This window comes from Tenrec ecaudatus, chromosome 13 (assembly GCF_050624435.1).
Source record: "Tenrec ecaudatus isolate mTenEca1 chromosome 13, mTenEca1.hap1, whole genome shotgun sequence".
NCBI lineage: Eukaryota > Metazoa > Chordata > Mammalia > Afrosoricida > Tenrecidae > Tenrec > Tenrec ecaudatus.
In genome coordinates, this window is record NC_134542.1 from 326,528 (window position 1) to 349,970 (window position 23,443).

Below are 23,443 nucleotides of genomic sequence, written 5' to 3' on the forward strand. Positions count from 1 at the left end.
TAAAAGAATGGATAAGGAAACTGTGGTACAAACATACAACGGGATATTACGTATCCCTACAAAACAGCGATGAAACCATGAAGCCTCTATGACATATAGGGTCCTGGAAACCGTTAAGCTGAGTAAAGTTAGTCAATCACAAAAGGACAAATATTTTACGAATCTAATACTACAAGGTCCACACCAAGGTGAAAACAGGCCCCTGCTCCAGGACAATTATTCTTCTGATCCGGTCTCCTTAGCTATCAGGTGGAGAGCCTGCCTAGTATCCATGAAACATTTATCACCCCTGTAAACATATATCACCCTTATATGCCTATATCACCCCTGTGTACCTACATCACCCCTGTGTGCATGAATCACCCCTGTAGACCTATATCACCCATATATACCTATTTCACCCCTGTATGCATAAATCACCCCTATATACCTATATCACCTCTGTGTACCTACATCACCCCTGTATGCATATATCACCCCTGTAAACACATATCATCCCTGTAAACATATATCACCCCTGTGTACCTACATCACCCCATGTACCTACATCACCCCTGTATGCATAAAGCACCCCTATATGCCTATATTACCCCTGGAGACATATACCACCCCATATACCTATATCTTTAAAATCACTTTGACGGAGGAGACCTTACCTCAACTGGGGTCAGTTTTTCAAAAGAGCACTCCTTTTCCATACATTCAGTTTGTTGTACGGAACCATGTTCGGGTCACTTCATCTAGCACACGATCCCACCAGAGTGCTAAAGAAATCCTACTGGGCACTCAACTCTAGATGTGGGGAAGGGGCATGCATTTCGCAGACAAGGGGGTGACAGGCCTGTTGTGAGGAGCAACCTGCCATCTGGACCAACCATTTAACTCTACTTGCATAGCACTCAAAGGGAGAGGATGCCTGGTACTAAGTTCCTAACTGGACACTTTTGACCTAGTTTCTATGCAGCCTCAGGTCACCTCGCCCACGTGCTATAGGCTAACGGTGATATTAGACTCTCTTCTCTCAACATCCTTAGTAGGCCACACCAGTGGACTCCATGTGGAAACTCCACTAAGTGAACGGGACTTTCCCTCAAACTCACCTGTAGCCTTGGACTTAGAGCTAAAACTCCCTCATGTAAAAAGAAGCAGCTGACTTCTAGCCCTGTCGGTGTTTTGACTTCAAGCAAATCCCTTGCCTTGATGGTATTAGGTGAATGGTGGCCCAGAACTACTTACTATTTTAATGCCCTCCTTGCTTCATAATGGCATACACCATCTGGTAGACCTGGCTCTGCCATTATGAATTACTGTTATTGAAAGTTGTACCCTATCACCAATCCCCATTGTGTAGTGTCTAGCCACTTAGAGATTTAATATGTGCAAGAACACAATTCATGTATTGTGGTTCATAGCTGGCCTGTACTATAATTTTCTTTTCTCAACAGTGTTTTAAATTCTATACCAATAGCTAAATGAATGATATTATCACTGTGTAGTGGTTACACGTTGGCTTTCAAACCAACAGCAGTTTGAAAGCCCCAGCCAGCTCTGAAGGAGAAGATGAAGCTTTCTACTCCTGTAAAGATTTGCAGTTCCAGACACTTACAGGGGGCAGTTCTACCCTGTTATATAGGGTTGGCATGAGTCAGCATTGACTCCATGGTCCTGGAAGTGATACCCCAGGGAGATGAGTGATAATTTTCTATAACATAAAATGACAATGATGTCTATATGGTGAACCAGAGACATATATAAACCATAGATATATGAATAGATTTGGGACTTTCACTTAACTCTAGCTCTAATCTAAGAACAATTAGTTCTTATGACATGGCCCCACTTGATTCTCACCCTCATGAAGAGATTACTGAAGAAAGGGGTGCTACAGCAAAGTATGGAGAAGAAGCTAGATGGTGCCTGGCTATCAGAAGGAATAGTATCAGGGATCTTAAAAGCTTGTCTTAAAAAAAGCAGCCATCATGCCACGATGCTCACATTCCTGACACAATCGCTGAAGACAAAGCAAGCAAATGTGGTGAAGAAAGCCGATGGTGTCCAGTTATCAAAATAAATAGCATCTGGGGTCTTAAAGACTTGAAGGTAAACAAGTGGTCATCTAGCTCAGAAGCAACAAAGCCCACATGGAAGAAGCACACCAGCCTGTGCGATCACGAGGTGATGAAGGGATCAGGTATCAGGCATCAAAGAACAAAAAATCCTATCATTGTGAATGAGGGGGAGTGTGGAGTGGAGACCCAAAGCCCATCTGTACGCAATTGGACATCCCTTTACGGAAGGGTAGCAGAGAGGAAATGAGCCAGTCAGGGTGCAGTATAGCAATGATGAAACATACAACTTTCCTCTGGTTCCCAAATGTTTTCTCCCCTCCACTATCATGATCCAAATTCTACCTTACAAATCTGGCTAGACCAGAGGATATACACTGGTACAGATAGGAACTGGAAACACAGGGAATCCTGGGTGGATGATCCCTTCAGGGCCAGTGGTGAGAGTGGTGATACCAGGATAGTGGAGGGAAGGCAGGGTGGAAAGGGGGAAGTGATTACAAGGATCTACATATAACCTCCTCCCTGGGGGATGGACAACAAGAAAGTGGGTGAAGGGAGATGTCGGACAGTGCAAGATATGACAAAATAATAATTTATAAATTATCTGGGGTTCATGAGGGAGGGGGAGTGGGGAGAGAGGGGGGAAATGAGGAGCTGATGCCAGGGGCTTAAGTGGAGAGCAAATGTTTTGAGAATGATGAGGGCCATGAATGTACAAATGTGCTTGACACAATTGATGTATGTATGGATTGTGATAAGAGTTATATGATCCCCTAATAAAAAAAAGCAGCCATCTAAGTAAGGCATCAACTAAGTCTACATGGAAGAAGCACACCAGCTTGTATGATCCAAGGGCTGTAATAATGAGATCCCAGTCCGAAGGAGCGACTGATATGAGAGCATACCTTTTGAAAGCCTGGCTTGCAGAAGGCTGTGGATGGCAGTGGAAGTCCACAATCCAGCTCCAGAGACCACACCTGGATCAAACCGCAGTCAAGCCCTCTGATCATGGTTGATATGTGACTAGCCCTGTTACTAGACAAAGCGCATTGTAGAGTCGATTGTGGCAGACAAAGTTAGGTTAAAATGTAATATCATGGGATCTCCCTTTTGACCCATTTTAAAGTTATTTCAGTTAAAAAAAGTAAAGGGAAACTACTGTGGATTAGACCTCCAGCAACTCCCCTCTGGCCACAGACCAAGAGCGTGAGCCACCTTGCTGTCACGCGGCATTCGTTGAAAAGTGAATGATCGCAGATGCAGTTCGGCTGAAACCGAACACTTTCTCATTTGATCTCTCGTTTGGCCCATTTCAAAGTTGCTCTAGTTTTCAATATTTTCATCTTTCTTTTCAATTGAGATTTTAATGTCTTAGTTTGTTATTATTGTTAGTTTGGTTGTTAGATGTTTTTCTATAGATGAAATCCAGAGTGGGTAAATCTATAGAGACAGTAACCAGATTCATGGTCCCTTGGAAGTGTGGAATGGGAGTTGAGGTGGAAGTGGGGAGCTAATAACAATGTGTACAAGCACCAAAACATGTTCTAAAGTTGATTGTGGAAATGGTTGTATAACTTTATAATACAAGCTCATATGATTGAGTTATTGAATTGCATACCATGTGAATTACATGCCAATGAAACTGTTAAAGAATCCAATCTGCCCATTTTAAGTGGACACCAGCATGTTTGTTTCCCCACCCGCCTCCATCCAGTAGCAGCCACTCCACTCTTTGCCCTTTGTCTCTGCAGATGCATTCATTCCCGATCCTTCGTGTGAGCGGGCTCATGCAGTGTCTGGGCTCTTGAGTCAGAGATATTTCCTTCAGCATGGTGTTCTCCAGGTTCATCTGTGCGGTGGTGTGTGTAGTACAACTGCCCTCTCTTTATGGCTGAATACTATTCCATTGCAAAAATATGCCACATCGGGTTTGCCTGTGTCTGGACACCTGCTCAGGCACCTTTCACCTGTAGGGCATTGTGGATACTGCCGCCACCAACATTGGCTTGCAAGGGTTTATTTTTTAAGTTACCGATTTCAGGTTTTTTTAGTATAAAGCTAAGAGGGGAATCCCTGAGTCCCATGAAAAGTTGATGTTTACCTTTTCTCGAGCAGCCGCACCAGCAATGGGTGAGGCTTCGACCTTCTCCACATGCTCCTAGTGATGGCTAGTCTTCTTTACTTTTCATAAGCCACCCCGGTGGGTGCCAAGTGGCACCTTGCTGAGGTCTTAGCATGCATTTGCCTTACGACGAATGGTGTCTTTTCATATGGCTGTTGGCCATCTGTCTATATCATTGTTAATAAACTATCTAGTTCTGTCTTTTGGTCATTTAAAAATCTGGATGGCTAGTCTTTTTGTTGTTGGGCTGTCAGGGGCTTTATATATTCTAGAGATTCAACTGTTATCAGGTGAGACCGGAATTGTATGGGACCACCTTGCTTTTCTGGGTCTCATATATTAAGCTAAAATTTAACACCTTATCATTTGATTACCCTTCAGACCCATTTTAAAGTTTTTAATATTTGGTTTTCTTTTTAGTTGAAGCATTTCTCGATATTATTTTGTTAATATTGTTAGCTTTTTTGTTTTCTTTACTTGTTGTTTGGGGATATAAAATGCAGGATGGGTGAGCCTATAGAGACAGTAACTGGATTCATGGTTCCTGAGGAGCACGGCAGGAGAGGTTGAGGGAGAATGAGGAGCTAATAACAAAGAATACAAGAAAGAAAAAAATGTTCAAAATTGATTTTGCTAATTGTTGTACAACTCTTCTTGATATGATTGTACTATTGAATTTGATGATGTGTGGATTATGTCCCAATAAAAATGTTTTTAAAGAGAGAGAGAGCATTACAAAGCAGCCCAGGACCACCACAAGGCTTTATCTGCTATCTTGAAATCCAAAATAAAATTCTGGAAATGAACCCGAAACAAGCCAATAAAATGTTGAGAGAAAGAGAGGGAAGGGTCCCGGAATGCCCTGGCATTCGCATCCGAGCGCCACAAGGAAGGCCGCGTGCACCAGAAGGCTCCCCAGGAAAAGGCTGCGTTTATGATCGCTGGGAGGGAAGCAGCTGTTCCGGACAACACACCAGAAACAAGTTACAATGGGTAGTTGACTTAAGGAGTTGTTGGTTTTCTAGGGGTTCTGTAAGAAAGTACTTCAAGCTGGCATAGCTCTAAGAGCCGTGCTGTCTTCTCTCGTGTCCTGGAGCTGAGAGTCGGAATTGGGGCTTTGGTAGAGGCATGCCTGATTTCTGCTGGCTCCAGAGAAAGAGCCTCCCTTGTGCCTCCTGGGGCCTGGGCATTCTGGGCTTGTAGATGCATCTTCCTACAGCCAGCGTCCCAGGCTCTGCATCTCTTCTTGATTCGCAGAGGATGAGGACCAAACTACGAACATAACGGAGGTAAGCTGCTACCATCTGCCAGGGTGAGGGTGCACCATTCAATCTATGTAACAAAGGGAAATAAGGAAAATCTCCAGCAGCCAGAAATGAGTAGAAAGCATTAATTAAAAACAAAATTGAAAGTGTGAGCCTGCAGTGTTGGGGTGTCCAGAGATAGCTGTGCTAGTGAAGAGGCTGCTTTTAATCAGCTGCATGAAATTGGGCAGAAGAGAGGATGCAAACCTGGGCAGGTGGGGGGGTCAGAGTCCAGTCCTGGGAAGCAGCACCTCTGTTCAACTAGAGAGGCCGTGACCTCAGCAGGCTCTGTGTGGAGCTGACTCAGTGGGTGGTAGGCTTGGGTCAGGGTTGGGGGTGGCTTCAGGTTCTGGATGTTTGGAAATCCGTGTCTGCTCACACACCAGTTCATCCATGCGCTGCAATCCCAGTTGCCATCGAGTTTGAAGAATCTCGGTGTTAAAAAAGGGAAGGGCATTTTCTAAAACCTGACGACCAGGAGGCTGTAAGTTGGTGACTCTTATAGAGTGCTGATACATGGCAAACAAACCAATCAGGAACTTCAGTGTTGAAGAGAGTTTCATGATGTTCTGTGGGAATAAGGGGTGTTGCCAATAGCTGAGAGAATCAGGTTGACAGCAGACTTCCTTCAGATGATGGGACAGAAGGACAGTGGGGCAGAAGGACAATGGGACAGAAGGACAACGGGGATTCCATGCTCTACCCAGCGACAGGCTCATTATGAGATTACAAGTGAAGGTCATGATCCCAGGACACAAACACAACCACCACAGACCCTCTCTGAGAAAAAGGAAATAAGACTTGGGGAAAAAAAGAAATGAGGCAACCCTACACACACACACACACACACACACACACACACACACACACACACACATACACACACAGCTGAATAGTCTTTAAATGTGTGTGATGATCAATGACAAATCTTGCTAATACCAAACTGTGGAAATCAAACGGATGCAACTTTTTCAGTTCCGTTTCAGCGTGACTCTGCCTCTGGTCCAGAGTGTGTCAGCCCTCCAGCTGTCCAAGTCTGCCCCAGCCCTCAGACGCCGGCCACAAGCTCGGAGGTCCCTGCAGCTCGCTGGCTGCAAACGTACAGGTTTGGTTTTACCCTCTCCAGTCACAAGCTCAGGGTTCTCCAGGTCTCTTTACTGCTGCCTGCTGCTGCACACTACTCCCTCCAGTCCGGGAACTCACTGAAACAGTGCTCCAGACTCAGGAAAGCTCCAGTATTTACTGTAACAACGAGATACAAATGAAGAGGCACGGCGGCCAGGTCTGCAGGGTGCTGAAGGGGCACCTTCCATGTCCCACAGAGGAGCGCCACCCGCCCAAGAACACGTACCTTTCATCCACCTGGAGCCCACGGGCTTCCGTGGCTGCAGCCTTTCCTGGGCTTCATGACCCAGCAGCCAGTCGTTCCACACTTGCCATCTTGCAGCCTGATGCTGTCACACTGGAGGCTCTGTCATCAGTGTCTCAGATTCCAGTCGGGTCCCCTGTTTCCACAGTGCTTCAAGACCAACTGGCTGGGTCAATGGGCCTGACAACCCCCTTCTGACTGTTGTCCCCGGTGACGCTGCTCTGAAAAGCAGCGGGACACTGTCTGTGGTGCCGGCCAGAGATGAGCCCTCAGGATGGAAGGGACTGAAAAACACGAGATGCGTGGCCCCTTGCTGTGCTGATGCGCCACTGCTCAAATGAGAGAGGCATCCGGTGATCATAAGAACTGGGCAATAATCAATCAGGGGTCATGGGAAGCTATCGCCAATGAAATGAAACACGTAATGCTCCTACCAGTGTGGACTGCAACATGCGGGGACTGACCATTTGGCATCCCATGAACTTGTCTGTCCATCTGAGGATGACAAGTCATGGAGGGATGGCACTACGGGATCATCACAAAGAACACTTCAAGATCTGGCCGCAAGCACAACGCTGTGGCCAAGAGGATAATATGCATCTGTCTACAAGGAAGAGCAGTTACCATGGCGACTGTTCAGATCTACACACTAACCAATGATGCCAAGGATGAAGAAATGAAAGATCTCAACAAACTGTTGCAGTCTGGAATTAAACCGATGCATAATCAAGATGTATTGATAATTACTGGTGAGTGGAATGCAAAAGTGGGAAACGCAGACAATGGATGGATCTGTGGGTGGGAAGTGATTGAAATGATGTCTACATAGCATAAAATAGTTTTGCAAGACCAAGGACTGAGGTCTTATCATCATAAATACCTTTTATCAACATCATAAACAGCAACAGCACACCTGGACAGAGGGGGAAAAAAAACACAGGGATTTCTGCTCCTGTGAAGAGTTTTCGGTCTCAGAAACCCACCAAACCAGTCGCTACGAGTCAGCATCAACTCATAGCAGTGAGGCAGATATATGTGGACCTCACCAGACGAAATACACAGGAATCAAATCAGAACAAGACAGAGCCAACCATGCAAACTCAAGTTGAAGGGGAAGAAAGTGGAGTCAAATTCACAAGAGGCAAAGCAGACCCTTGGGCTGTGCTGACTCTGAAAGACTAGGATCGATGTCAAACTGGTCTCGGAACCTTGCTCTCGAGCACAGGGACTGTCGAGGGATGAAGAAAAGGCCTGAACAGAAAATCACTGGAGGTGCTTCAACACAAAGGCAGCACTGGAAGCATGCCCTTGTCGCTGCCAAGAAAGGCAGAAGACAGCTACCTGGCAGAGATCCATATTTGCGCCCAGTCCAGAGACAGGTGACCCAAAAATTGTGGATATTATCAAGCAATACCATTACTATCACAGGCAAGTTTAGTTTTGCTCATGCAGAGATTTTCAGAAAAATGCCTACCGATTTTTTGTTGATTATGCAAAAGTATTTGATAGTGTGGATCATAGAAAATCATGGATCATGTTATAAGGAGGTGAATTCCAGAATCCATAAATGTACCTGTACATAGAGTAATGGTCAGATTTACATGTACATAGAGTAACAGGCACTTTTTCCTGAGCACTGACCAACAGGCAGATCTACCTGTACACTAACAGGCAGTTTTATCTGTGCACTGAGTAACAGGCAGTTTTATCTGTGCACTGAGTAACAGGCAGTTTTACCTGTACACTGAGTAACAGGCAGTTTTACTTGTGCACTGAGTAACAGGCAGTTTTAGCTGTGCATAGAGTAACAGGCAGTTTTACTTGTGTATAGAGTAACGGGCAGTTTTACCTGGGCACTGAGTAACAGGCAGTTTTAGCTGTGCATAGAGTAACAGGCAGTTTCACCTGTGCATAGAGTAACAGGCAGTTTCACCTGGGCACTGAGTAACAGGCAGTTTTAGCTGGGCACTGAGTAACAGGCAGTTTTAGCTGTGCATAGAGTAACAGGCAGTTTCACCTGTGCATAGAGTAACAGGCAGTTTCACCTGGGCACTGAGTAACAGGCAGTTTTAGCTGTGCATAGAGTAACAGGCAGTTTCACCTGGGCACTGAGTAACAGGCAGTTTTAGCTGTGCATAGAGTAACAGGCAGTTTCACCTGTGCATAGAGTAACAGGCAGTTTCACCTGGGCACTGAGTAACAGGCAGTTTTAGCTGTGCATAGAGTAACAGGCAGTTTCACCTGTGCATAGAGTAACAGGCAGTTTCACCTGGGCACTGAGTAACAGGCAGTTTTAGCTGTGCATAGAGTAACAGGCAGTTTCACCTGTGCATAGAGTAACAGGCAGTTTTACCTGGGCACTGAGTAACAGGCAGTTTTAACGTGCATAGAGTAACAGGCAGTTTCACCTGGGCACTGAGTAACAGGCAGTTTTACCTGGGCACTGAGTAACAGGCAGTTTTACCTGGGCACTGAGTAACAGGCAGTTTCACCTGTGCATAGAGTAACAGGCAGTTTTACCTGGGCACTGAGTAACAGGCAGTTTTACCAGTGCATAGAGTAACAGGCAGTTTTAGCCGTGCATAGAGTAACAGGCAGTTTCACCTGGGCACTGAGTAATAGGCAGTTTCACCTGTGCATAGAGTAACAGGCAGTTTTACCTGGGCACTGAGTAACAGGCAGTTTCACCTGGGCACTGAGTAACAGGCAGTTTCACCTGGGCACTGAGTAACAGGCAGTTTCACCTGTGCATAGAGTAACAGGCAGTTTCACCTGGGCACTGAGTAACAGGCAGTTTTACCTGGGCACTGAGTAACAGGCAGTTTCACCTGGGCACTGAGTAATAGGCAGTTTCACCTGGGCACTGAGTAATAGGCAGTTTCACCTGGGCACTGAGTAACAGGCAGTTTCACCTGGGCACTGAGTAACAGGCAGTTTCACCTGTGCATAGAGTAACAGGCAGTTTTAGCCGTGCATAGAGTAACAGGCAGTTTTAACGTGCATAGAGTAATAGGCAGTTTTACCTGGGCACTGAGTAACAGGCAGTTTCACCTGGGCACTGAGTAACAGGCAGTTTCACCTGGGCACTGAGTAACAGGCAGTTGTCCCAACAGAAGAAAAGGATGTCGTGTGATTCAGAGTCAGGAGAGGAGGGTGCCAGCGCTGTATCTCTTCTCCACAGATTTTCACTCTGTACGCTGAGCAAGTTGTCTGAGCAGTTGGACTACTTGAAGAAGTCACCATGAGAATCGGCAGAAGACTCAGTAACTACCTGTGATATACAAAAGATTTCCTAAGTAGACCAACAGCATGATGAATGGAGAATATACTCAGGATTCAACGGTCACTATTTTGCTTGGATCCATAATCTGCACGTATGGAATCTGCAGCCAAGAAATCAGACAAAATATCCCATTGGACAAATCTGCTGCAACACACCTGCGTGCAGTTTTAAGCAGTGATTCCTGAATGCATAACTCTTTCTATTATATCTAAACTGTTGTTGAGTGGTATGCAAATCATATGTCAATAAAACTGCTTAAAAACATGAATTCATAAAGGTAAATGCATTTAAAAGATAGATTAAATAAATAAGTAAAGACTAGGGTCCTTCTGGCTCAAGACATAGTATTTTCAATTGCCTTATGGACATGTGAACGCTGGACAGCGAATAAGAAAACGTAAAAATGAGCCGGTGCCTGCGACCTGTGGCGCTGGTGGAGAGTATTGAGCATCCCCTGAACTTCCAGGAGGACAGCACATTTGTCCTGGAAGAACAGCCGGAAGGCGCGTTAGACGTCGACGTGGCAAAAAAAAGAAAGAAAGAAACCACTTTATCTCATAATATAGACATGCTGCCAGGATGGTCTAGCCCCTAGAGAAGAAAATCAAGACTAGTGAGTCGAGGGGAAATGGTAGAGGAAGACCCTTGACAAGAGGGGTTGACACAGTGGCTGAAACAATGGGCTCACACACAGCGACAGCTGGGAGGTTGGCGCAAGCCGGGCAGCACTTCATTCTGTACTCTGCATTGGACCTGCCTTGATGCCACTCAATGACATAGTGGCATAGACATGAGCAACTGAGCCAGCTCCCTTCATAGAGATGACAGAACTCCGGGAGTGTCTTTCTACATGACAGCCCCCAATGCCTGATAGCTGTAAACCCTAGGAGCCCTGGTGGTGGGGTGACCCTGCATTGTCATTCAGGGCTGGCTGTTGGAAACCACCCACTGTCATCTCAGAAACCCGCAGGGGTAGTTCACCCCTGTCCTAGAGGGTCCCTGTGCCCGGCATTGCCTTGATGGCACCGAGACAGGATATGGTCTGAGGGCTTCATCAAAGACACGAGTTGCCAGGGAATTCCCAGGTTGTAGATGTTCCCCCCAGAACCAAGACAAACACCTACTGCTCTGGGTCCCGCTCACCCTTCGTTCCGCAGCATGTGCCTCACGTTAGCATGGCCTTTGTAGTTGAACTAACCCTTTAAAATTACCTTAAACTAAAATTCTACATAACATCCAAAATGAAGAGAAGTAAAATCTCAGCAGAGGTTTTGTAAGTGAGGACTGTAGAAAGTATTTCTAGATTTTCCAACGACTGAGTTCTGGGTGTTACAAATGTTGAGGCAGTTGTTATAGAATTAGTCATTATCGGCATTATAGGACATAGAATTCTATAAATACAGAATATGGATAGTCACAAATAAAGCATGAAACTATCCCGTGGCATTCTGTCCCACAGAAAGGTCAGCTAGAACCCAAACCCACTGCCCCTGAGTAGGTCCCAGACCGTGGTGGTTGTAGAGTAAGACTAGTCTGTCAGGTACATTGTCTGACTACTTTCTTCTATGCATGGTTCTTTAATTAAAGCTTAAACTGTGTTCAACTGTTATGTTCAACTACACAGCAAGTTTTGGTTTGCTGTAAGCTGCCAAATGAGATCATTTGATATTAGCATCTGAGGCTTTTCCTCAGAGAGAGAGTTTTTGCTGGTGGAGTCTAAGTCGTATCATGCTGCGCAAGAGAACCTCGTTAACTTGTCCTAGTTAAGTCGAGGGCATCTAATTCACGCTATTAATGTCATCGAAACCACAAGGTCCTTGAAACGAGTTCTCTCGGGGCAAGAAAATGCTCTCGGTTGCAGCTGGAGACTAGTTCTGACTTAGAAAAGACTACTTCCTCAGTGCGTGATTTGCTGGCTACAAAATGATTTTAGCCGAGAAAGGAAGTGAGTGTGTGAGAGAGTGCCTGTCAGCCCCAGAGAGGGGCAGCAGGTGATTTTCACCTTTAAACCCCCTCCGACACTGAAGTTGCACATCCATAACTCCATGTGGACCACTTTGTCTCCCCCTGTCAATTCAGAGCACGGCCATGGAAGCTTTTACTAGCAAGAGGAAAAGTGATTTCCTGGGGCCGTTAGTGTGGCTACAAAGTTTCAGAGCGCCTGGAGCCCTAGGGGCTAGTGGTTACATCTCGGACTGCTAACCACAAGGTCAGCAGTTCAAAACCAAAACCAACAGCTGCTCAGTGGGACTGTCATAAAGAGTAACAGTCTTGGCAGTTCTCCCGGGTCCTGTGGGGTTGGCTTCTGCTTGGTTATAGGGTTGCTATGAGTTGGAATAGACTCAATGACAAAGAATATTTTTGTTGTTTGTTTTTTAACATTGTCACTAATTTTCATGAAGATTTCAAATCCACAATTATTTTGCATATTGTGTTAAGTGAGATAAAATGTTTGATTTAATCAGGTATTTCAGAAATTGTTTTTCTTGTTTCCACAAGTTAAGTAAGCATATAACAGATGTATTCCTCCATGTGAAAGGCCCGGTTCTCTCAGTAAATAAGTCCATTGTCCACTCTGTGGAGGCGTCATGTTTCTGAACATGGCTCATCTACCCAAGTCTCTGCAACTCCCACTCAGTGGTTGGGGGGTGCTTGTGCTCAGCCTTCATTATGCAGATGACACCACCTTGCTCGCTGAAAGGGAGCAGGAACTGAAGCCCTTGCTGATGAAGATGGCAGCCTTCAGTAGGGATTGCAGCTCAATGTGAAGAAGACCCAAATCCTCACAACTGGAGCCAAAAGGAAGCATTGTGATAAATGGAGGAAAGGGTGACTTTTCAAAGATTTTAACTTGCTGGATCCACAATCAATGCTCATGGAAGCAGCAGTCAAGAGATCAAAGGATGCATTGCAATAGCTAAGTGCTACACAAAACCTGTTTAGGATATTGAAAAGCAAGGATGTTACTTTGAGGACTAAGGTATGCCTGACACAAGCCATGGTGTCTTCAATGGCCTCATAGGTATGTGAAAGTTGGACTTCCTTATTCCTTATTCAATAATAAGGAAGACCAAAGAAGAATGGGTGCATTTCAGTGATGGTGCCGAAGAGGAATAGTGGAAGTACCATGGACAGCTTAAAGGACAAGTGGATCTGCCAGGTAAAGAATAACCAGGATACTTCTTAGAGGCAAGGAGAGGGAGACTTTGTCTTATGTACTTCGGGCATATTGTCAGGAGAGACCAATCCCTGGAGAAGGACGTCATACTTGGTAAAGTGGAGGAGAAGCCAAAGAGAGGAAGGCTGGCTGCAACAATGGGCTCAGGCACAGGAACCACTGTGAGGGTGACACAGGACCAGGAGGTGCTTTGTCCTGTGGTGCACAGGGTCACTCTGGGACTCGATGGCACCCACCAACAATAACTGGCTTCTCTGAGTCCGGGACAGACACTAGCTACTCCCCCACACGACACCACAGGTGTGCTGGGCTTGACATATCCTTGCCGTGCTGCACAGATCTCCTGGCTAAGCAGCACGATTAAGGGGGTTTATGAGGGAAGCCAATAGGTTACCACAAGTCAGGGTCAATAAGCAGTAAGGATACAGTCATTCGTCGGCTGCTGCAGCCCATCTGAACCAGCGATCAGGTTTCTCTCTGGTCCCCAGCCCCTCAGCCTGCCTGCCACTATGTCTCACCAAGTCTGAGACAAACTGGGTCCCAGAGTCTGGGCACCGCTCCTCCTGCTCTGTCCCTCAGTCCCTGTGCCAATCTGGAGGCCTCTGTCCTCAGCCTCTGTCACTGCAGACAAAGAGGAAGAGTGTGTTTAAAAACCCTGGGTTCTGATGACAAAATCAGAAACGCAGGAGAACAGCACTGCATTGGCTTCCTGCAGACAATGCGGTCCTAATCCCAGCTCTCAATGGACACCCACCAGAGGGCACAGGAGACATTCCTAGCTTGATCACGTGACAGACGGTGACGGTGTGGTGAGGCATCAGCAAGGTGAGTGGAAAGCCGAACACCATCTTAATCATGTCTCAGATTGTTCTGAGACACTCTCCACCCCCACCCTCACCCCCACCCACCATCCTCTGTTTACCAGAGCAGAGGTGCTGCTGGGGCTGCGAGTGAAGTGTCCAATGTTCAACCCACTGGCTGCTCCCTGGGAGGAAGCAGAGGCCATTTCCCATGTAGACTGGCTGTCTTGGCACCCCACATGGGGTCACAGTGAATGGGAATCCACTCCATGGCGGTGGGTTGGGTCTGGCTTGGTTTCGTTGGGTTTTGATTGGTTGTGGAAACACTTGGTGGTGCTGCTGAGTCCCTGTCCGTTTGGGGGTGTGGGGGGAGGCTACCACTGGTACTGCCAGTCTGCGTGACACCTCAGCTTTGGGCATCTCCATGAGGCCAGTTGGCCTGCACTTCCTTTCTTCCTTCTTGCCAGGTGTTACACAGCTGGTGACTCACAGGTTATCTATCTCCAGGGAAAGTCCCACTGCTTCTGGGGCCCACCTCTAGCAGTGCATCAGAGAAATGCCTCAGTACTTACTAACTGAGCACCACCCTGAGGCCTCCCGGAATCCCACCCAGACTCCTGCTCGTCCCTGCATGCCCAGAGTACCCTCTCAGCACGGCAAGCCCAGCACAGCCCTTCTCTTTGCTCAGTGCAGGTCCTTGATGTTCAGCAAGGCCAGCGACCTGGATGTTGGCTATGGTTTTGAAAGGAATCCTCACTCCCTGCAACCTAATGTCACTTGCCAGGTGGGTGACTGTCTCAGGTGCTGCCATGCCACAGAAATACCACGCACATGTGAGCAGCTTGTAAGAACAGAGTTTTGTTTTCTCGCAGTTCAGGAAGCCAGAAGTCTGAACTCAAGGTGTACCTTCTAGGGGAAGGCTCTCTGTCCACTGTGGACGAGACACTTGTCTCAGCTTCTACAACTTGGTGTTTCTCAGGTCCCGAGTGATGTCCAGGTGACATCTCCATCATCTGTCTGTGCTTCTTGCCTCTGTGCCCAATCTACTCCTTTTTACCTCAAAAGTGGTCTCGTTTAAGACACACCCTACACCCATGTAGCCTCATTAGAATAGCAATAAAAACCCCATTGCCAAATGTGATTATATTCATAGATTTTGAAACCTCGAATTCACCACCATCAAGTAGATTCCAATTCATAATGACCATATAGACAGAGTAGAACCACTCCTGTGGGTTTCTGGGATTCTAACTCTTTACTGGAGCAGAAAGCCTCATATTTCTCCCTTGGAGTGGCTAGTGGTTTCCAACTGCTGACCTTGCACTTAGGAGCCCAATACATAATCAACACCACCCCCAGGGCTCCTGTTCATAAGTGTAAGAGCTAAGATTTCAACATATACTTTCCGGGGGCACAACTCAGACAGGTGACCCAGCTCGCCAGGCACACGCCTCCTCCTCCTCCTCCCCCTTCCCCAGGAGCTGTGGCTCCCTTTGCAGACCTCGGTGGTGGACTGTCAGAGAGCACAGGCTGGCACCATGGCCTGCAGCGAGCTCCTTCCTTGAGACAGGTGCCCATGACACCCGTCCTTCTTGCATGCTGGCAGGTCCGTGGCGTAGGAGCATTCTAGTGGTTGAACTTTATGTGTATCCCAGTGAGGGTTCAAGTTGTTGTTGTTAGGAGCCAAGGAGTCAGTTCCAACCCACAGTGACCCCGTGCACAGCAGAGCAAAACAGCACCTGGGCTTGCGCTGTCCTCACCAGGGTCCCTGTGCTCGACCCTATTGCGGCACACATTCCACTTTACCAAGCACAATGTCCTTCTCTCAGGACTGGTCTCTCCTGACAACATGCCCAAAGTCCCTCCATCTGTGTCCCTAAGAAGTAGTCTGGCTGTGCTCACTTTGAAGATTCTTGGCCAGCACCACATTTTGAATTCATCTGTTCTCTGGTTCTTCTTGTTCATGTTTTCACATGCCTATGAGGCAATTGAAAATACCATGCCTTAGATCATGTGTACCTTAGGCCTCAAAGTAAACTCCTTGCTTTTCAACACTCTAAAGAGGTCTTGTGCAGCAGACATGCCCCAGGCACTGAATCTGCTGCCCTCCTGACTGCTGCTCTCTGAGCACTGATGGAGGAGCCAAGCCAGACGAAATCCTTGACAACGTCAATATTTTCTCCCCTCAGGTGTTCAAGTAGCTGAAGCTCTCTTTTTTTCCCAATGTTTTAAGGAAGCTCCATCCTGTTTTTCACAGTGGCTTCACCGTTGTATGATCCAGCAATCCATCAGCTTTGGTGTGTATCTTAGAGACACTCAAGCCATGACACAAGTATGTATCTGCACACCCACGTCCATTGCAGCAAACAGGAAACCACCTCTGTGCTCACCAAGGGAAGAATGGATAAGCAAACCTTGATAGGCACCCACAGTGGAACACTTCACAGGGTTAAAGACTAGCAAGGACTCTGAGACGCCTGGGAATGTGCATGAACCTGGTGACCATCATGATGATTGAAGTCAGTCTAGACAAAAAGGACAAATGTGTATGAGACCACAATTACAAAAAGTCAAGAAGAGGTTTTTGTTTTTAAAGATCTTTCTAAAGAGATGGGGAAAATTGTTTCTTGTGAACCTAGGCTTTCTACTAAAACTCTGAAAACACAAATAGCATTCCTCCAACGACTCTGATGATGCAGCTACTAAGACTTCACTGGCACCTGGTGAACAGAGACATTAGTCTCCGTTTGTTAAACAATATAACCAGGCCAGCAACTCCAGAATAGAGCCTTACTTCCTTAGAGTCCTTGTGAGACATTGTAACGCTTTCCCTTCACAATACTAAAATGTTACAGGATAAAGACATCTCTCCACAGCTAAGGAAAATTATATCCCAACGTTAAACGGCCAGCTAAAAACTATTAAATAAAAAAGCATACAACATTTTCTCTTTAAATACCTCTCATTTTACATATAAACTGTTGGTATACTTAAATTATTTTTATTCCCAAACTCTCTTTTTATTTCTTTTGTTCTCTTACTTAGTTATTGTGATTTTTGAAAATTAATTTAACCGGTTCACTGTTATTTTAGTGGTACTTCAAAATGTGATTATGATTATCTCAGGGATAATAAAACGGTGAAGATTAATTTGCCCACACTCTCCAGGAGAAGAAGTCAAAGTGCTGCATTAAAGCTGCAGGGTAAAACACATGATGATTCAAGCCCTCATTTGAAGTTTGTCTTTCTATCAGGCGCTGTTGTAGACGAGAGGACAGTGAAGGGGACACTGAGGGCCATGTTCTTCCCCTTGCGGAGCTTATAGCCCCGTGAGCAATATACTTGTATTTCCGTACATGTTGGGCTGGGGTCACAGGGTTGGTTGTTTGAAACCACCAGTAGCTCCTGGGACTGAAAGACTGGGCTTTCTACTCCTGTAAACAATTACAGTCTCAGAAACCCACCAGGTTGAGGCGGGGGGTGGGGGTGGGGTGGGCGCTATAAGCCAGCAGTGCCTTGATGGCAATGAGTTTGGTTTTGGTTTATTGACTCAGTTTGGTCAATATTACAAAACGTTGGCCATTTCTGCCATTGCGAGCTATATCATTCAGGTTGGGCAGCCATCAGCATGTCTAAGAACCTCTGTCAAAAACTAGATCTCAAAGCTTACTCTTACGTTTTCTCCAAGAGCCAAAAAACCCATTCAAGACAGAGATGTATTGGTTACTGTATTCTTCCTCTGTGATTATTCTCCATCTAAATGATTCTATGTTACATGTGACACTTGGTTAGAAACATCAAGTAGCTAATCAGATCAAAGGAGAGTGGATCAGCAGCTTTCAAAGGACAGCTCAGAATGACAAGTGAAACGCTGTAACGTAGGTGCAAAGACCTCAAGTGGGAAATGAAACACACGCTCCCTCTGGAAAAACTTAAGAAAAATCCAAGCCTCCTGTTGCATATTGAAGGAAATTTGTGTGTGTGTGTGTGTGTGTGTGTGTAGAACGGGGGCAAGAGGAGGGTTGGCATGGGGGCGTGGCATAGAAGAACCAAAGAAGATGGGAGGAGTTCAGGAAGCCACTGAACCCAGAAGAATTGTCAGATGTGCAACCTTTCAGGGTACAGCCAATGATCAAAACCGATGGTACTAATGGGGGAAGCCCAGCTGAACTGAAGGCCTTGGTAAAAAACGGGCCTCCAGGAATTGATGGAACACCAATCGACATGTTTAGACAAATAACACAATGCTAGAAGCACTCCACCAGGCCCTGGTGGTGGAGTGGTTGTGTGTTGGGCTGCTACTGCAAGGTCAACAGTTCAAACCCACCAGCCTCTCCATGGGAGAAGGATGAGACTTTGTGCTCCCATAAAGAGTTAGTCTTGGAAACCCACAGGGGCGCCCCCCTGCTCTACAGGGTCGGACTCACAGCAATGAATCTGGCTTTGAAGGCTCATTTGTCTAGACCGAGACACTGGGAAAGCCCAGTCCACTCACAGCTGTGCCATTCTAAAGACAGTGGCTCTGTCAAAAAGGGGAAACTATTGCATTCTATAATTAATCTCATATGCAAGTAAAACTTTGCTGAAAATAACTGGAAAATGATTGCAGAGGTCCATAGACCTGGCACTGCCAGGAATTCAAGCCAGATTCAGAAAAGGGCATGGACTGAGGGTATCACGGCTGATGTCAGATGAAGATTGGCTAAAATCAGAGAGCACCAGAAAGATGTGTGGCTGCACATTATTATGCAATGGCATCCCACTGTGTAGGTCCTAGCAAATCATGAGAAGTGCGAATTCTAGAAAGCTGCGCTCATACAGAAACCATGCAAATACCAAGAGCGAGTCAGTCATCCAAGCAGAGCAGAAACTCTGCCTGGTGGAAATCAGGAAAGGCGGCATTTTACTCCGTTTGGACAGTTTCTGTGGTTCGGTGCCATGTGGTCGGTTCTGACTTGCAGCAACCCTGTGTTCAGTAGAGACACTGCCTGGTCCTGCACTGAGCTCACAGATGCCCTGTGTTGGAGGCCATTGCTGCAGCTGCTGTCTGTCCAGCTCCTTGAGGGGTGTCCTCTCTTTTTTGCTGGCTCTCTACCGAGCATGATGTCCTTCTCCAGGGATGGTCTCTCCTGACAGCACGTCGGAAGTTCGTGGGTGAAGTTTCACCGTCTTCGATTCTAAGGAGCAGCCTGGCTACACTTGTGCCCGGAGAAATGTGTTGGTCCTTTGACAGCCCGTGGCACTTCGCCGCACCCTAACCCAATTGCACTCTTCTTCTTCAGCCTCCCTTGCTCAGTATCCAACTGCCGCATGCATGGAGGCGACTGAAAATGCCGTGACCTCTGCCACTCAGTCCTCAAAGTGACATCCTCGCTCTTTAACCATTTAATGTGAGCTTATGTAGCAGGTTTACCCAGTGTAATTTGTAAACTGACCGAACATTCCAAGAAGCTGCACCATGGCCTCAGGATGAGAAGAAGACCTAGTAGTAGTAACCTCTGACAGAACCTGGCTTGCTTACAGCAAAGAGGATTTGAAGAAATTACTGATGAAAATCAAAGACTACAGCCTTCTGGATGGCTTACACCCAATATAAGAAGCCAAGCATTCTCACGACTGGACCAATGAGCAATATCACGATAAGCCCAGACAGACAGACAAACAAACAAGTCCGCTTGCACGGAGTCCACCCCGACTCATAGCAAACCTGCGGGACAGGGTAGAGCCGAGACTCTAACTCTTTATAGGAGCAGAAAGCCCTGCCTTTCTTTCTCCAGTGGGTTTGCATGACTGACCTGCAATCAGAACCACTGTGTTTCCAGAGCTCCCCCAAGTGGAGAAAACATCCACTTTGCTAAGGGATTAATTTCGCTTGGGTCCACAATTAATAGCCATGGACGCAGCAGCCAAGAAATCAAATGACTAATTATATTGATCAAATCTGCTGCAAAACATCTCTTTAAAGCATTAAAAGGGAAATGTGTCACTTTGAAGCATAGGTTGCACCTGACTCAAGTTGTGGTGTCTTCAACCGCCTCAGAGGCTTGAGAAGGCTGGCCAGGGACTGGGGCGACTGAAGAGGAATCCACGCCGCTCCAGGGCAGCGTGTGTGAAGCACACGGCACATCGTGTGGACTGTCCTGGAAGAAGTGCAGTCAGAATGCTCTTGGGAAGTGAGGAGGGTGACACCTCATCTCACGGATTTTGGACACGTCACCAGGGGAGACCGATTCCTGCAGAAGGGCACCATGTGCCGGGCAAAGTAAGTAGTGTGTTGTCGAAAAAGCAACCCTGCAACGGAAATGGGCTTCAGTTTGAACAGCAATCACCGGAGGAGAAGACTGTGCCGGGCAGGGTGAAACCCATGCCACGGCCCCTGGAAGCAGTGGCTGCAGGGACAGGAGCCTCCTTGGGGCTTCCTCTGCTTATGTCCTGGGGGGTTGGGGGGCAGGGTCACCCACCCAGAGCACGTTGTCAGAGGGAGTCTCACCAGCCCAGCTCTAAGCACTTGCTTTCTGCCGTGCCTTCCATTCACTCTTCTGCCCGTCCATTGATGCACGGGGGTGCTAGATAGTCTCTGCCAGCATTCGATGCAAAGGCGCCCCTCCTTCTTTGCTCTGCCCCCTCCTTGGCTGGCCCCTCATGCAGCTGTGGCCCTTGGCTGCCAAACACAGAGCGGACAGGCTGGGTGTCAGTAGATGGGAGCAAGTCGGCTTTCCGGTCTGGTTCAGGACTGCCATTGGAAGCACACTGGGTAAGAATGGCGTCCAGAGCAGGTGGCCTTGTCAGACTTCATCCTTTCATTTGGGTGTTGCTCGTGATTTCTCACAGGATGGTGCTAGCTTTGACATGGAAGGGTCTCTTTTAATCATTTCAGTATCCATACATTACTAATTGGCTGAGATGATTTTTCAAAACCAGGAAATGATTTTTAAATATAATCATATGCCTTTCAACATCTAGGAAGGCAAATTTCCACTACAATCTATTAGTTAAGTAAATAGACTTCCACAGTAAACCTCAGTGCAAAACCTACACAGTTCTTGTGTGATGGTACATTTAATTGACTGTGTTGATCTTTTCTTTAGATCTATACCCTCCCCCCTATGCTTTTTTTTTTGTTTTGTTTTGTTTTTTAATTTTAACAATTTACTGGGGCTCATACAATTCTTTTCACAGTTCATATATATACATACATCAATTGTATAAAGCACATCTGTACAGTCTTTGCCCTAATCATTTTTTTCTCCTCTTTTCTTTTTTTACATTTTATTAGGGACTCATACAACTCTTACCACAATCCATACATATACATACATCAATTGTATAAAGCACATCCATACATTCCCTGCCCCAATCATTCTCAAGGCATTTGCTCTCCACTTAAGCCCCTTGCATCAGGTCCTCTTTTTTTTTCCCCCTCCCTCCCCATTCCCCCCTCCCTCATATGCCCTTGGTAATTTATACATCGTTGTTTTGTCATATCTTGCCCTGTCCAGAGTCTCCCTTCCCCCCTTCTCTGCTGTCCCTCTCCCAGGGAAGAGGTCACATGTGGATCCTTGTAATCAGTTCCCCCTTTCCAACCCACTCACCCTCCACTCTCCCAGCATCGTCCCTCACACCCTTGGTCCTGAAGGTATCATCCACCCTGGATTCCCTGTACCTCCAACCCTCATATGCACCAGTGTACAGCCTCTGTCCTATCCAGCCCTGCAAGGTAGAATTCGGATCATGGTAGTTGGGGGGAGGAAGCATCCAGGATCCGGGAGAAAGCTGTGTTCTTCATCGATACTACCTCACACCCTAATTAACCCATCTCCTCTCCTAAACCCCTCTATGAGGGGATCTCCATTGGTCGACACTTGGGCCTTGGGTCTCCACTCTGCACTTCCCCCTGCCCCCCTATGCTTTTGATTTCTTGAGTAGCATTTTACTGGCATAGATGATAGATGAGAGAGAGAGAGAGAGAGAGAGAGAGAGAGAGAGAGAGAGAGACCAATTTCCTCCAGCTTTCTGGCAACCCTTGCTATATCAGAATATGCTTGCCCAGCCCGGTGTCAGCCTCAGGGTCGCAGGTGTGGTTGGGCCCTTTCCTGTGTGTCCCTCTCACTGTCATCTGACTGGCCCTCCTGCCCCTCTACAGCTCAGCAAGCACATTCTCCTGGGGCACGTCGGAGCAGCGGGCACATCCCCAGTCGTCCTCCACAGACCTTATAGCTACTAATTCCCAGAGCAGATCACTGGCTTGTCTTCCTCTTCTGTCTGTCCATCTGGTGACCCTGTTCCCCGAGGGTGACCCTGATGGTGTCTGAAATAGCATGCTCACAGGCCCCAAGCAGCATCCCTTCTGTGCTGAAGGCAGACTGTCTGGTAAACCGGTGTGATCATGATGGGCTGTCTCTTTCCCAGACCTGGCTCTGACCTGGCCATTATGTGTGGGCATGTTCTAGGTTCGGGGGACAGAAGGGGATAACACATCCCCACCTGCCCCCTGCCCCCTCCCAGAGGGTTTGTTCTGTTTGCAGCACCCAAACCACAAATGGGGTCAGTCAGTCAGAGAGCATGTGCTGAGGAGGAGGGTCAGGGCGGGGGAGGGGCTTGGGGGGGGCAGAGGCAGGTCCCCGCCCCGCGCAGTGTGGTCCAGGCTGCTCGGGCTCGGCCTGGGCACCAGCTTGCACCGAGGGCCTGTGTGCACTGCTCTGGGGGGCAGTAGTCCACCTCTTTCTGTCCTCAGCTCCGAGGACTTTCTATGTGGACAATTGTAGCTGACATTGTCATTCATGCTTACTATTTTCTGTGAGCAAAGGGACACATTAACAGTCCCCCTTCACCCCTGAACGCTGGGGGGCTTTGTCAGCTCCGAGGAGAATAACGCGACTGCACACCTCAGTATCGGACGTCAGGGCCGAGGTTAGTCCTGGGTTCAGGGAGAGTTTGCTGTGACCAGCCCCCAGCGGATGCACTTGACAAGCACAGCCCACCAGCAGGTGTAGGATGTAGGTGATGCTTTAGCCATCCCCGTCGCTGCTGAGGGGCCATCCCAGGGCCTCCTGCCGAAGGTGCAGAGCAAGCACCCTGCACAGAAGCTGGGCCGACCTGTGTCCTGTCCAGACATGGCCCTTGGCATGCCAGCCTCACCCAAGACAGCATCCCTTGTTCCGTGTGTTTGTCAAGAATGGTGCACATCCAGATGGTTCACAGGGAGGTCTGCAGCACCGGGCCGCCAACCACCATGCTGGTGGTTCTAAGCCGCCAGGTGTCGTTCTGCAGGAGAGAATAAGGTTGCCCCATTAAGACTTATGGTCTCAATGACTCTAA

At 47.3% G+C, this 23,443-nt stretch overlaps 1 protein-coding gene across 1 annotated transcript in view; it reads left to right on the top strand.

The window, feature by feature from the left end:
* The first annotated feature begins 10,550 nt into the window (after window positions 1–10,550).
* LOC142424768 (contactin-associated protein-like 4) overlaps window positions 10,551–23,443 on the top strand; it is a 129,015-nt gene continuing 116,122 nt past the window's right edge. The window contains exon 1 of the mRNA XM_075530106.1: window positions 10,551–10,650. Within this exon, the coding sequence (XP_075386221.1) occupies window positions 10,551–10,650 (100 nt within the window). The remainder of the gene's footprint in view (window positions 10,651–23,443) is intronic.